Below are 15,211 nucleotides of genomic sequence, written 5' to 3' on the forward strand. Positions count from 1 at the left end.
AAAAGCAAAGGAGAAAAGGAAAGATATAAGCATCTGAATACAGAGTTCCAAAAATAGCAAGAAGAGATAAGAAAGCCTTCCTCAGTAATCAATGCAAAGAAATAGAGGAAAACAACAGAATGGGAAAGACTAGAGATCTCTTCAAGAAAATCAGAGATACCAAAGGAACATTTCATGCAAAGATGAGCTCGACAAAGGACAGAAATGGTATGGCCCTAACAGAAGCAGAAGATATTAAGAAGAGGTGGCAAGAATACACAGAACTGTACAAAACAGACCTTCATGACCAAGATAATCACGATGGTGTGATCACTGACCTAGAGCCAGACATCCTGGAATGTGAAGTCAAGTGGGCCTTAGAAAGCATCACTATGAACAAAGCTAGTGGAGGTGTTGGAATTCCAGCTGAGCTATTTCAAATCCTGAAAGATGATGCTGTGAAAGTGCTGCACTCAATATGCCAGCAAATTTGGAAAATTCAGCAGTGGCCACAGGACTGGAAACGGTCAGCTTTCATTCCAATCCCAAAGAAAGGCAATGTCAAAGAATGCTCAAATTACCACACAATTGCACTCATTTCACGTGCTAGTAAAGTAATGCTCAAAATTCTCCAAGCCAGGCTTCAGCAATACGTGAACTGTGAACTTCCAGTTGTTCAAGCTGGTTTTAGAAAAGGCAGAGGAACCAGAGATCAAATTGCCAACATCTGCTAGATCATGGAAAAAGCAAGAGAATTCCAGAAAAATATCTATTTCTGCTTTATTGACTATGCCAAAGCCTTTGACTTTGTGGATCACAAGAAACTGTGGAAAATTCTGAAAGAGATGGGAATACCAGACCACCTGACCTGCCTCTTGAGAAATCTGTATGCAGGTCAGGAAACAAGTTAGAACTGGACATGGAACAACAGACTGGTTCCAAATAGGAAAAGGAGTACGTCAAGGCTGTATATTGTCACCCTGCTTATGTAACTTATATGCAGAGTACATCATGAGAAATGTTGGACTGGAAGAAGCACAAGCTGGAATCAAGATTGCTGGGAGAAATATCAATAACTTCAGATATGAAGATGACACCATCGTTATGGCAGAAAGTGAAGAGGAACTAAAAAGCCTCTTGATGAAGGTGAAAGAGGAGAGTGAAAAAGTTGGCTTAAAGCTCAACATTCAGAAAATGAAGATCATGGCATCCGGTCCCATCACTTCATGGGAAATAGATGGGGAAACAGTGTCAGACTTTATTTTTCTGGGCTCCAAAATCACCGCAGATGGTGACTGCAGCCATGAAATTAAAAGACGCTTACTCCCTGGAAGGAAAGTTATGACCAACCTAGATAGCATATTCAAAAGCAGAGACATTACTTTGCCAACAAAGGTCCCTCTAGTCAAGGCTATGGTTTTTCCTGTGGTCATGTATGGATGTGAGAGTTGCACTGTGAAGAAGGCTGAACGCCAAAGAATTGATGCTTTTGAACTGTGGTGTTGGAGAAGACTCTTGAGAGTCCCTTGGACTGCAAGAAGATCCAACCAGTCCATTCTGAAGGAGATCAGCCCTGGGATTTCTTTGGAAGGAATGATGCTAAAGCTGTAACTGCAGTACTTTGGCCACCTCATGCGAAGAGTTGACTCATTGGAAAAGACTCTGATGCTGGGAGGGATTGGGGGCAGGAGGAGAAGGGAACAACAGAGGATGAGATGGCTGGATGGCATCACTGACTCGATGGATGTGAGTCTGAGTGAACTCTGGGAGTTGGCGATGGACAGGAAGGCCTGGCGTGCTGTGATTCATGGGGTCGCAAAGAGTCGGACACAACTGAGCGACTGAACTGAACTGTGGTGTTGTGAAGGGTTTATCAGTCAAGTCTTGGCCAGAACCCCCTCATCCATGCCTGGGTTCTGCTGTACAGTGGGTTCTCTTAAGTGAGTAGAACCGGTGTGAGGGGTTCGGGCAGAGAGCACGGCCAGCTGGAGTACAGGTGTCCCAGACCCACATGCCACCTGCCCTGGTTTACTAGCCCGTGTGGCCACACGGGCGCTCCTCTGATCAGCTGGTGAAGGATGGCTGGCTCAGTGCTAGCTGCAGAATATCTCCCTCTGGTGGTCCCAAAAGAACTCATGAAGGCCAATGCCCGCAATAGGCAGCACTTCGAGCAGGGCACTGGCCTGGGATTTGGTTTGATCCCACTGAAGGAGTTAGTCACTCAGTCCAGACTCTTTGCAACCCTATGGATTGTAACCTGCCCCAGGCTCCTCTGTCCATGGGATTCTCCAGGCAAGAATACTGGACTGGGTTGCCAGTCCCTACCCAACCCAGGGATTGAACCTGGTCTCCTGCATTGCAGGCAGATTATTTACCATCTGAGCTGCCAGGGAAGCCCTTCATCCCTCTAGCAGGCTAGTGAGTCAGCCTGTTACACCTTTGTGAGTGCCAGCAGGAGACTGCAACTCCTGGGTCAGAGACAAAGGACGGTTTATTCCTCGTGGCACTGACAGATATGCATCAGCACCCCCACATCTGAATTTCACAGGAGCAACTCAGTGGGCTCTGTAGATGCTCACTGCCTGTGCCGTGGGCACACATGGTACTGAGAGGGATCAAGGAGCTGTGGATCCACCACTTTTCCAGCCAGTAGTGAGCGATCCTCATCTTGGTCCGGGGTGACGACCCTCATGTCTCAAGGTTACCAGGTGTAGGAACAATGAAAGGAAACAGCCTTGCCACCTTGGCACACCAGCAAGACCTGTAGGTGAGCAAGAGGTCCAGGGGCCTGGCCGCCACGTGGAGTGCCTGTCCCTCTGCTGTGTGTGGAGGGCAGTGTGCTGACATTGGATTGTGCGTGGACTCACAGACAGGTAGGGATGGCCTGACCCTCTGGTGGTGGGGGGACCAAAAGGAGAGAGATGGAGAATCAGGGGCAGAGAGGTCTGGAAGGGGTGGTAGTGTGGGCTGCCAGGTGGAGATACTCATACCCCGCTGTGAGGCCACTGGGCACCCACCACAGATGAGGCACTGGACAGCAGGGAGACAGCCCATTGATGGCCGTCAGTCTCTTTCCTCAGCCAGCCTGGTGCTGGCTGTGGGTCAGACAGGGTGTGGCTGGGATGGAGGCTGAACATGGCATCGTCCCTCGGAGAGACTGGGCAGTGATGCACTCCAGCAGGATGGACACGTTCTGGGTTGGCTCTGCTTCCTGCCTGTGGGGACTCAGCCGGTACCAAAGTCTTGGGGCTCATTGTGGTTTGATCCACCAGCACAGGATCGGTCCCACACATCACATCAGACTAGGGGACCCACTTCAGGGGCCCCAAGGCCCTGCGTGATGTGCCCCCACCCCCTTCCCTCATCTTGTGCCACACTCCCCTGGCACACTTCCCTTCCTGATGGTCCTCAAACATACGACTGAGTTCACCTCAGTTTGCACCTGCTCTTCCCTGGATCCAGATGCCTTTCATTGATTGTTATGGCTTGATCCATCACTTCCTCAGAAAGTGGATCACTTCCTCTATCCACCCTGCTGAGAAAGGCCTTCCCAGCTACCCTCCCACCAACCCTGTGACCTCTAGTTCCTGCCCTGCTGACCTCAATGTTTATTATGTCCCTTGTGCTTTATGCTGTTCTCCCCCTGGACTACGGGCCTGGGCTCTTCTCCCTGGAGACCCAGCACCTAGACATGGTCTCCCTGTAGCAAGGCTTCAGTGCCTGTGGGCTGGCTGGCTGATGAACATGCAGGGTCTGCAGGTGCCTTTGATGCCAGTCCTGGCAGGTTCCCAAGTCACCGCTCCCTCATCCACTGGGGGTGAAAAGATTTCCTTCCACACTAGATCACAAAGTCTTCAAACAGTTGTGGGAACTTAGCATGGTGCTTGGCGTGTGGGGGGCCCAGGCTGAGTGATCGAGCCTTTCTGCCCTCCTCCACTGACAGTGACCCTGGCCAGTGCAGAAAGCCATCGAGATGGACAGATGGACTCTGTGGCAAAGCACAGAAAGGACTTGTAGAGAAAAGACTGGCCTGTGTTTATTCATTTTATTCCATGTCCTGACTGTCCGGGTCATTTCTACCTCCATTCTCATCACTGTCACTGCAGAATGTATGGGCAATCTGGTAGAACTTTCTGGAATGGCACTCAGCCACTAGGGTGTCCACAGTCTTTACCCTCCTGGGCAGCACACCACACCCACTTACTTCATTGGGCAGGCTTTTCTGATTAGACGTTTCTAGAATGGAGGCCATCTGTTGACCTCATCAATGAAGTGATGAAGGAAAACAATGTTGTCCCCCAGCATTAGGCCCACTACTTTTCATCTTCTCTCTCGACCAGGGTTCAGCAACCTACAGCCCACAGGCCAGATCCAGCCACTGCCTGTTTTTGTAGATAAAGTTTTATTGGCACATAGCCAGGCCCTCTGCGTGTTCTTATAAGTAAAGTTTTATTGACACACAGTCAGACCTACTTGCTTGTGTTTTGCCAATGGCTGCTCTCTGGCTGTAAGGACAGAGTAGTTCAAATGGAGGTGCAAAACCTAATGATTTACCATCTGGCCCACTATAAAAAAGTCTGTACGCCCTCTCTAGGCTTCTCATGAAGACTCACCACAGGCAGACCATGTCTAGGGGCTGGGACTCCCAGCCCCCGGACTCTCACCGCCTTCCTCTGCCAACCCTCCCCAGCTCTTCCTCCAAGGAGCCAACAGCCTCGCCTCTCTATTTCAATGTATTATTCACAAGAGCACGCCATGCTAGTAACTTTTTCAGTGACTGTGGTTTTCTCTGGCTGGCAGAGCAAGGGGCTTTATGTTTTTGGCATGATGTCTGTGCTGGAACAAAGTCCTCTACTCTGCATTTCCTTTATCTGAACTTGAAACACCCCTCAGTCAGGATCAGTATTTAATGATCTTGTACTCTATGGTTCCTGCTTTTTATTTTTATGGAAAAGATGTTTCATAATTGGTTTTGCAATTATGGAGCATGACCTGCTTGTGAAATATGTGGTTTTCTAAAAGGGAATGAGCCCCAGGGGGGACCCTTTGGGCACAAATGTTTTGTCAGAAACCTGGTTCATGAGATACTCGGCCTTAAGTGATATTTCCACGAAGGCCCTGGGATACATGAAAATGAAAGCCAGCCTGTCCGACGGCTCTGCAGTTACTGCTGTGTCATGAAATATTAACTTCCCTTTAGTATGCTTTTAGACGTGAGATGACTCTCGGGCCAGAGGGCATTGGGGAAGGAGCCCTGGGCGAGAGCGTGGACAGAGCTGCTGAGAAGCAGCTGCGGACACGGGTGGGTCTCCGCTTCCTTTGCCTGTTGACTAGGGTCTGAGATGCCTCTTAGGGGTTGTGGCTGTCCATGTAGCAGGATAACCGCTGTGATGGCCACTCACTGAGCTCCTGCTGCTCTGAGGATGCAGCTGTGGCAGATGGAGCCTGTGCCCCTGCAATGTGAAGTCCTACAGACCAGAGTTGCAATCTGGTGGACCAGCCATGATGCCTAGGTGCTGTGCCCCTGCAGTGGGCAGCCCTGCATATGAGAGCTGTTGGGTAACAGCCACCATTGCTGGTGCCAACCACCTTGGAAGAGAGACTCCAGTCATCTTCAAAGTACTTGAGAAAATGATCTAGTGCTGTCCAAGGAGCTCTGATGGGTTCTGACACTTACCCCAAGCTGCTTGGAAACCTCTGGGTGGTGGGCGAGTGAGACAGGGGCCAGCCATTGGCCAGGGCACCTGGGGCACTTTGGTCAATGCACCTAGCAGCTTTGCAGAGAGGCAGAGGCAGATGGAGGCGAAAGGCCCTCCAGAGGAGGATGCTCTAGGCAGGAGTCTGGACACTGCGTCCATGTACCCAGAGGAGGAAATGAGGGTCAGCTGGCAGCCCCTGGCCCTGCAATCAGAGGGAGCACGGGACCCTGTTCACTTCCCTAGGTCATGAGGCCGCACGGGGTGGCAGCCAGGAAGGAGAGGGCAGAGGGCTGCTGTGGGGTGAGAGATTTGTGGTGAGGGAATTTGGGGTTGTAGGAAAAGCTTCGATCAGTTTTTCGGGAGTCAGCATTCAGTCCTCTCTGTGCTCCAGTCAGGAGGACTGGGAAGGTGCAGCCAGGGTGGAGATGAGGCACCTGTGGGTCCGGGGCAGCACCTGCTGGGGTGAACCCTGTGTGGAGCTCCTCCTGGTGCCTTGGATCCTGCCTTACAGGGAATGGGCTCCTGGCTCGGGGCCCCTAGGAAGATGGGGCAGGGCAGCTGCAGACCAGTAGGGGAAGTGGTTCACCCAGTCTCGGGGCCCCCATTCTCCGACACAGCCCCAGTACAGTCCTGCGCCCCACCTCCCAGCGGTTAGGACTTGATAAGAACTTCCTCCGGGTTCACACTTGGCGCCAGCCTCTTGGGAGGGGATCTGGGGAGACAGACCGGGCTCCAAAGGGCTAGTCTCTCCTCCTGGGCTCTGGTCTGGAGTGCGGAACGGGGCGGACTGCGCTCTCTGGAGCCGTGACGCGGAACACGCTGCGGGGGCCCCGCGGGGCCAGGGCTGCGGTCCTGCTCAGCCGCGGAGGCGGCGGCGCGAGTGACGCGAGAGCGCGGGCCTCTCAGCGGGTGGGTACGCACGCCGGCCCGGGTGGAGGGAACCGAGGTGCTGCGGAGGCGCGTATCAAGGGCAGGATGCCCCAGGATCCAGGGGGAGGGTCGGGCCGGCACAAGGCTCGGAGCCCAGGCTGGGGTGCGTGGGCCAAGGGATGCGGCTGGGTTCGGGCGCGGGCGCGGGAGCTGGGGGTCGTGGAAGGCTGCAGCAAGCTCCCAAGTGTGAGTGCGCCGGAGTGCAGAGGGCTGGGCTGGGCGCGGCTCGGGCTGCCGTGCGGGCTGCAGCGGGGGTGTGGGGCTGCAGCGGGGGTGCGGGACTGCTGCCACAGGCAGGCGGCTGGCCGAGTGCGGATGTCCGCTGGACTGCGGCGCGGGGCGCAGGCGCTGCGACACGGCTGGGTGCGGTCTCTCCGGAGGCGCCGTGTCGCGACTTGGGGACATCTGGGACTTGGCCATCTCAGGCTCTTCCTCTGACCCGCGCCCCCAAGACCTCCCGGCCCAGTTCCGTGGTTGGCGGTTCCTTTGCCCTTCACCCGCATGTGGCTATTTTTAGTCTTCGAAGTGCTGTCACAGCCAGGATTTCAAAGGATGCTGGAGGAGGAGCTCAGGGAGCAGCTACAGGGTTAGAGGAGTGGAGAGGGGGCGCACACAGGGCAGCAGCCAGTGTGCCCAGACCAGCATGTGGTTCTGTTTACCGGTGAGTCTTCTGGGGTGGGGAGGGTGGGGTACCAGGAGGAGCCCTGTCTGGGTGAGTCCCCATGGGAACATTCACCCTGTGCTCCTGTCAGCCCCCCACTCCTCTCTAGGGCCACAGGTTCACGTTTTGTTAGTGTTTTGTGCTGGATGACATTTGTAGGTGAGCATGTTGTTACTGGAGAAGGCGATGGCACCCCACTCCATGCCTGGAAAATCCCATGGACAGAGGAGCCTGGTAGGCTGCAGTCCATGGGGTCGCTAAGAGTCGGATACGACTGAGCGTCTTCATTTTCACTTTTCATTTTCATGCATTGGAGAAGGAAATGGCAACCCACTCCAGTGTTCTTGCCTGGAGAATCCCAGGGACAGGGGAGCCTAGTGGGCTGCTGTCTATGGAGTCGCACAGAGTCGGACACGACTGAAGCGACTTGGCAGCAGCAGCAGCATGTTGTTACTATATTCAGGCCTGCTGCTGCTGCTGCTGCTGAGTCGCTTCAGTCCTGTCCGACTCTGTGCGACCCCATAGACGGCAGCCCACTAGGCTCCTCTGTCCCTGGGATTCTCCAGGCAAGAATAGTGGAGTGGGTTGCCATTTCCTTCTCCAATATTCAGGCCTAGTGGTCAGATTCTCTTTCTTCTTGGAAGTCATTTCCTTTTAGAGTTTTCTCAACATACCTGTGCTAATTGTTGTTGCTTTTCTGTCCCTAAATCATGTTCAACTCTTTGTGACCCCACGGACTGCAGCACGCCAGGCTTCCCTGTCCTTCACCATCTCCCGGAGCTTGCTCAAACTCATGTCTGTTGAGTTGGTGACGTCATCCAACCATCTCATCCTCTGTTGCCCCCTTCTCCTCCTGCCCTCAATCTTTCTTAGCATCAGGGTATTTTCTAATGAGTGGCTCTTTGCATCAGGTGGCCTAAGTACTGGAGCTTCAGCTTCAGCATCAGTCCTTCCAATGAATATTTTGGATTGACTTCCTTTAGGAATGACTGCAGTCAATCATCTCCTTGCAGTCCAAGGGACTCTCAAGAGTCTTCTCCAACACCACAGTTCAAAAGTATCAATTCTTCCCCACTCAGCCTTCTTTATGGTCCAACTCTCACATCTGTTCATGACTACAAGAAAAATCATAGCTTTGACCATACAAACTTTGTCAGCAAAGTGGTATCTCTGCTTTTTAATACACTGTCTAGGTTTGTGATAGCTTTTCTTCCAAGGAACAAGTGTATTTAATGTCATAGCTGCAGTCCCTGTCTGCAGTGATTTTGGAGCCTGAGACAATAAAATCTGTCACTGTTTCCATTGTTTCCCCATCTATTTGCCATGACGTGATGGGACTGGCTGCCATGTTCTTCGCTTTTTGGATGTTAAATTTTAAGCCAGCTTTTCCACTCTCCTCTTTCACCCTCATCAAGAGGCTCTCTAGTTCCTTTTCAATGTCTGTCATTAGAATGGTGTCATCTGAATATCTGAGGTTGCTAATTGCTCATGGAGAATTTTTGCTATATAACAGGGTGGCCAAATTTGCTTTTAGGTGAGATGTGAAGAGAGCAACTGATGGTGTGATTCTGGGGAAAAGAACCCCAGAGAAGGTTTGATGCGGGGGTTGTAAGTTCATTGTCAGCTTGGTTTTCTGGACTCTCCCAGGGCTTAGACTGTTGGGCAGGGGTCTGGGTGTGGTGTGGAGGGTGTGGGTGGAGGGGAGGAAGGGGAGGGTCAGGCCAGACTCCCCCTGCGCTGGGCATGGGAATGGTTACACATGGCTTTGCCCTTCAAAGTCTGATGAGTGGTGGGTGTGAGGAATGGTGTTTGACACGTTTCCTAGGGACCTGTTGGCAGCTGGGATTGAGAAGATGTGCACAAGCCTCTAGTGAGTGTGCTGAGATGGGCATGTGTGAATCCAAAAACTGTGAATCTGGGCAAACACACTTGAGTTTCTTGAGACCAAGTCCTTTATTGCTCCTTCTGTCACTTGTCCCGTAGAACAGTGGTCCCTGACCTCTTGGCTCCAGGGACCAATTTCGTGGAAGATAATTTCCCCACAGACCGGGATGGGGGAATGCTTTTGGAATGATTCAAGTGCATTACATTTATTGTGCCCTCTGTCTCTATTATTATTACATCAGCTCCACCGCCGATCATCAGGCAGTAGGTCTTGGAGGTTGGGGACCCTGGCTGCAGGACTGAGCCCTGGAGAGTCCCGGTCCCCTTACAGATTAGCTGCCCAGTTGTGAGATTCTCAGAGCCTTCTTTTCCTCTTCTGTCACCTGGAACATTTCCTGCGGGTCTGCTCCCCCGAGACGCTGACTGTGAGGTCTGGCAAGCTGCCGACTAGGACAGCAGGTGGCCCTGTAAAGGCCACTCTTGAGTAAGCCCCCTTTGCCACGAGGGGTGTGCCAGGCGGCTCCTGAGGACTGCAGGGCCAGCGCCGCTCACTGCTTGCCTCAGTGCATCCTGGCTGCTATACAAAGACCATGTTCGGTGGCTCATAAACAGCAGACATTTATTTCTCACAGTTCTGGAGGCTGGCCATCCAAGACTGTGTGGTTGGTGGTTCTGGAGACTGGAAGTCCAAGACTGCGTGGTCAGTGAGGGCCCACTTTGGGAGCAGACTCCTGTGTTCTCACGTGGAGGAAGGGCCCTGGGGCTCTCGGGGGTCTCTTTTACAAGGGCATTGATCCCATTCATGTAGGCTCCACCCTCCTGACCCAACCACCTCCTAAATGCCCCATAGGAATTTTAGGGGAACACAGCCCATCCCATTCTGGCCCCCCAAAATTGTGTCCTTCCCACATGCAAAATACAGTCACTCCATCCCAACAGCCCGCAAATCTTAACTCACTCCAGCATCCACTCCAAAGTCTCCCCTAAATCAGATGTGGGGAGACCTGAGGTGGATTCACCCTGGGGCATAGTCCTCTCCAGCCGTGAGCCTGGGGAACCAGACAGTCAGTGGCACTGAGCTCCAGTTCACGTGCTCGATGGACACACAGGGAGGCTAAAGGAACCAAAACATCAGCATTGGAGCAGAGAAAGGTTTACCGCAGGGCTGAACAAGGGCAGATGGGTAGTTTGTGCCCCCCAAATCTGGAACCCCTGAAGCCTTCAGCAAAGCATTTTTAAAATCCAGGCCATTGGGGCAGGGGGGCAGTGGTCACAGGGTATGTGATCAGCTCGTGCATGGCTCTCTAATCAGCTCGTGCACGGCTCTCTCATCTCCCACTGGTTGATGGCAACAGGGCAGGGTCTCGGGGGCTAACATCATCAGTCCTCAGGCTCCAGTAGGTCTGGGGGCTACATGCTTATGATCATCAAGTAATTAACATCTTTAATTTGGTGGAGGTGGGGCTTTCATGCGTGTAAAACCACTCAGGAAATGTACAAGAGAGGATGTGGGCAACACACCTGCCCTGGGAAGTCCCCCTTATAGGGTCCTGCTTGGTTGCAATAAGCTGTGTGCTTCCAGAATGGAGTGGAAGGCCAGGCAGAGGGTGGACATTCCCATTCTGAAAGGGGAAGTGGGAAAGAAGGCAGGGTGACAGGTCCTAAGTGAGCCCAAAGCCTTGAGGACCACTGGGGGATGGTCCTGCCCCGAGGCTTTGCTGTGCAGAGCCCACTGCACCCTCCCGGCTGGAATCTCAGGCCAGGGGCTCTTCCGGTCTGGGGCCGCCCCGCCCCCACACATTGCCCTCTGCCACAGGCTTTGGGCACCTCCATCCTTCAACTCTGAGTGGAAGTAACCATGTGTAATCTCCTGCCTCCAGCCCTGGGGGTGTGCACATCCCTGGTCAGAGTGCAGGCCATCATGCAGGGTCACCCCGTGCCACACCAGGCCACTCCTGGGGCTGCTGAGGAGGCCAAGATGGGAGGGGCGCAGGGCAGCTGGGCCCCCAGGAGAGCATTCTGCCCTGTGTGCCCTTTCCCTCTGGGCCTGTGCTGCCCCCTGAGCCATGAGATGCCTTGGGGCCCATCCTCCCTTGTCACGGAGGCAAGTCCCGGCCTCTGTTGACTCTGTTGAGATGCTGTCTAGTCTCCCTGCTGGATGAAAACGGCCAGCCCACCTCCGTCCTGAGCAAGTCCAGCCATACCCTCTATGTTCTTCCCTGAATAAGCTTTCTCAACCCTTTCTGTGTCAATAGGCTGAGCATCTCCCAACTCTCTAAGCTCTGAGTCTTTTGTGATTAGAAGTCCATCTTTAGGTCATTTCTCTCTTCTTGCATTTTGCTGTAAGTACTCAAGAGAAGCTTTGCTGTACTTTCAACACTTTGCCTACATGTTTCCTCAGTCAAATTTCATCACTCACAAGTTCTGTCTTCCACAAAACACCAGGAAAGAAGCAGTCCACCAAGCTCTTTACCTCTTTATAACACGATTGCCTTTCCTTCAGTTTGCAATAACATGGTCCCTGTTTCCATCTGAGACTCATCAGAATGGCCTTCACCACCCCTCTTTCTACAAGCATCTGCTGGTGACCACTTAGGTTTCTCTAAGGAGGCTGGGGCACTGCCTACCACTCTCCTGTCCCAAGCTGTCGCCGCACTCGTTCTGTGTGCCCGTGGTGATGCAGGCTTTTTCTAGCACTCCTCTGAACTCTTCCACTCTGCACGTTGCTCAGGTCCAAAGCTGCCTGGGCGTCTGTAGGTGTCTGTAGCATCAGCACCCACTCCTGGAAACAATGTCCTGAGTTGTCGCGGTGCCTCCACGGGAGGGAGGTTTGGCTCCCTTCCTCTCCGCAGGTGTGAGCACGTCTGGGAGTGACCCTGGCCCAGAAGCAAGGGGGCAGGAGCTGCCCAGGGGGAGGAGTGAGGACAAAGAGGTGAGAGGTGGCCTGAGCCCTGACCCCAAGTGCCCAGCACTGAACTGAATAGCCCAGAAGAGGGTGGGCCAGGGAGGCCAGGTGATGGCAGGCGCCTCGCTCCCTGGCAGACCCCAGCCCCCCTCCACCAGAGCACGGTGACCACGTGTTGAAGCTAGATGAGAAGTGTTGGGAGGGGAAACTTCCTCTGCTTCCTGTTTGGGTTCTTATGGTTGAACTATAATAAAACTGACACAAGACTGATCAGCAGGAGAAAAAGAAACTAATTTAATTTCATGCACCTGGAGGTCCCATAGGCATGGGACCTAAGAAGTGGGCAAAGCAGGCAGCTTTTAGTATAAAATAGTATATTTAGGAAAAGAAACCATACACTAGTGAAGAATTGACAGGGCAGTGACACTTAAGTTTGGGGTCCCCAGCGAGTGAAGGATCTAAAGAGTTTGGGCTTTAGTCAATGGAAGAAGTCACGAGGCTGGTTTACACAGGCCTCTTGGCCCCGAGCCTGCATCTCTGGTGATAGAGCCCTTCTGTCTCTGGGTGCAGGGGTGCACCTTTCACAGGAGGGGTTTATGCCCTGCTCCCAAGGAGACGGAAGGGAGGGGAAGAGTGGCCCTCTTTTGTTGGTTGTCTCTTAAGGAATTTTTGTTGTTGTTCAGCTGCCAAGTAGTATCCAACTTTGTGACCCCATAGACTGCAGCACGCCAGGCTTCCCTGTCTTTCACCATCTCCTGGAGCTTGCTTAAGTTCATGTCCATTGAGTCAGTGATGCTATCTAACATCTCATCCTTAAAATTCATTCAGTTCAGTTGCTCAGTCGTGTCTGACTCTTCGCGACCCCATGGACTGCAACATGCCAGGCTTCCCTGTCCATCACCAACTCCTGGAACTTGCTCAAACTCATGTCCATTGAGTCAGTGATGCCATCCAACCGTCTCATCCTCTGTCATCCCCTTCTCCTCCTGCCTTCAATATTTCCCAACATAAGGGTCTTTTCCAACGAGTCAGTTCTTCTTAAATTTTAAAATTCAAAATAATCAGTATGTCTCTGAGGCGCATTTTGGGGCCACCTATGCTGGACCCCACAATGGGCAGAGAAAGGACCGTCAGTGACCATCAGTGACCGTCTTGTATGGGGGAGGGTGATGTGGCCAGAAAGGGCTTTGGGGTGGGAGAGGGAGGGAGACCTCACGACCTGTCCTCTGCCCCTGTTCACACCCTTGGAGCAGCTGGTGGCAGTGGGGCCTCCCTGGATGACACCTTGTGTGATATGGGTGATGTCATGAGATGTCACTGTGGGCGTCTTGTCTCCAGGGAAGCTCATGGGGTCTGCATGTATTTATTTTCACATTCATAACCTGAGTTATGAATAACTGAGTAAGCAATAGTCATACTGCTTACCGAGACCCCAGTGATGGAGACCGGGTCAGAGCAAGGGTTTCAGAAAAGAGGATCTGTTCTACTTGGAGGGTACGTGTCACAGAGTGCAAGGCTCTGCCACTCCCAAAACCAGCTCTGTGGGCAGTGGGGGCTTTTCTTCTTCTGGGAAAGCAGAAGAAGTGACCCATGTCTGGAAGCAGGAGGCTGGGACCCTATCGTGAGCACTGTGTGTGAGGACTGGGCGGTTTCTGCCCTGGTCTTGGGCTCCCGGGCATCACCGGGCACACAGGAGCAGTGGGGGTGGGCATGGTGCTCTTTCTCTGGCCCTTCACGGTGACCAAAGAGGATGAAGGGGCATCTGAGCCCCGTGGCTGTACGCGTGCCTCGAGACTGCCCACACCTGATGAGGCCAGAGCTCGGGCAGTCAGAAAAATGTGCAAACCAGAAGGCAGTGGGGTCCCACAGGAGGAAACACCTGACTCGCCCTCCCTGGCCCACTGCAGCAGCCCGGTGGCTGGCTTCTCACCTTGGGTGGTCTTGGGGTATGACAGCTTCAAGTGGGATCTCATTCCCTGACCGGGAATTGAACCTGGGCTGTGACGATGAGTGCACTGAATCCTAACCACTAGACCACCAGGGATCAGTGGCTAGAGTCAGTAACTAGTGGTTCGGTTCTTGACTATTTTGAAGAAAGAAATCAGCAAAGAGATGAAAAGCAGTGGGACAAGTAAAGTGCGTATTAAGAACAGGATACTTGCAAATAGACACCTGGTCAGGTTCACAGAATTGTGTGCAGCGGGGGCAGCTTAGATGGCTTATATGGGGCCGTTTTCTGGGTCTTTGTTTTCCTCTGGCCAATTATCCTACTTTCTGCCCATATCTGGGCTGACTCAGGGCCCTCCCCTGTGTGCGGGTACATCTTCTAGCCAAGACGGATTCCAGCACGAGGGTCTCTGAGAGGTTGACAGGACATATTATGGGCTAGTGCTCCTTCCTTTTGGACCCCCACCAAACGTTTCTGTGCTTGTGCAGAGGGGTTGGGGGGAGTCTCCTTGACCTCAAGGACGAAAACTGTGGTTGTCTTGTTTTTATTCCATCAGAGCTTAGCTCCTCTCTGCTCCTGCCAAGGTAACTTTTCCTTGAGATGTTAGAAGGAGAATTTCCTCAAAATGTCTAATTGCTCACGTTGGGGCCCACCCACCTCCTACCTCACTTCCAGGCCCCCTGGCTTCAAAAGCCAGAGAGAAGCTTATTTTGAGGTAGCAGGACCAAGCCCGTTCTGTGGAGCCTGAGCCGGGCATCAGGATGGAGTTACTGGCGAAGAGGCATCGGGATCAGGCCAGCTCCGGGGAGGAAGACAGCTTTGGGGTGCAGCCCAGGAGGGTGGCCGACCTGGCCATGGTCCCCAACCTCCGGTGGAGCAGCACCGGCCTCTGCAGGAGAACGAGGTCGCAGTGCCTCTTCAGCAGCTGTGAAAAGGTAGAGCTGGGGTCACTGGGTCCGCCAGGGCCCTGGTGGGGCACAGTGACCACCTAGTTTTGCTGGGGACCACAACCCAGCAGAGGGGACCTGGAGAGAGCACTGGGGGCCCGGGTCCATGCCCCTGGGTTGGTTCCTGTCCTGGTTCCAATTGGGAAAGTGCTGGGTAAGCCCCCACACCCACCTGCCTCATTGTGCAATGACTTTGCCTCCTTTACCCAACAAGGAAGGCCCAGGCACCAGCTGAAGCCTGGGTTGGCTGCACGGAAA

General features: G+C 53.2%; 1 protein-coding gene across 8 annotated transcripts in view; it reads left to right on the top strand.

Moving 5' to 3' along the window:
- Nucleotides 1-6,300: 6,300 nt before the first annotated feature.
- Nucleotides 6,301-15,211, top strand: part of TRPM2 (transient receptor potential cation channel subfamily M member 2) — a 50,288-nt gene continuing 41,377 nt past the window's right edge. For 2 of the 8 annotated variants that reach the window (XM_061423175.1, XM_061423166.1), the window contains exon 1: nucleotides 8,965-14,941. In XM_061423175.1, coding sequence (XP_061279159.1) covers nucleotides 14,768-14,941 — 174 coding nt within the window. In that variant the 5' untranslated portion in view covers nucleotides 8,965-14,767. The other 6 variants (XM_061423130.1, XM_061423140.1, XM_061423150.1 and 3 more) reach the window with 6 other exon arrangements.

The sequence above is a fragment of the Bos javanicus genome, chromosome 1 (assembly GCF_032452875.1).
Source record: "Bos javanicus breed banteng chromosome 1, ARS-OSU_banteng_1.0, whole genome shotgun sequence".
In the NCBI taxonomy this organism is placed as follows: domain Eukaryota; kingdom Metazoa; phylum Chordata; class Mammalia; order Artiodactyla; family Bovidae; genus Bos; species Bos javanicus.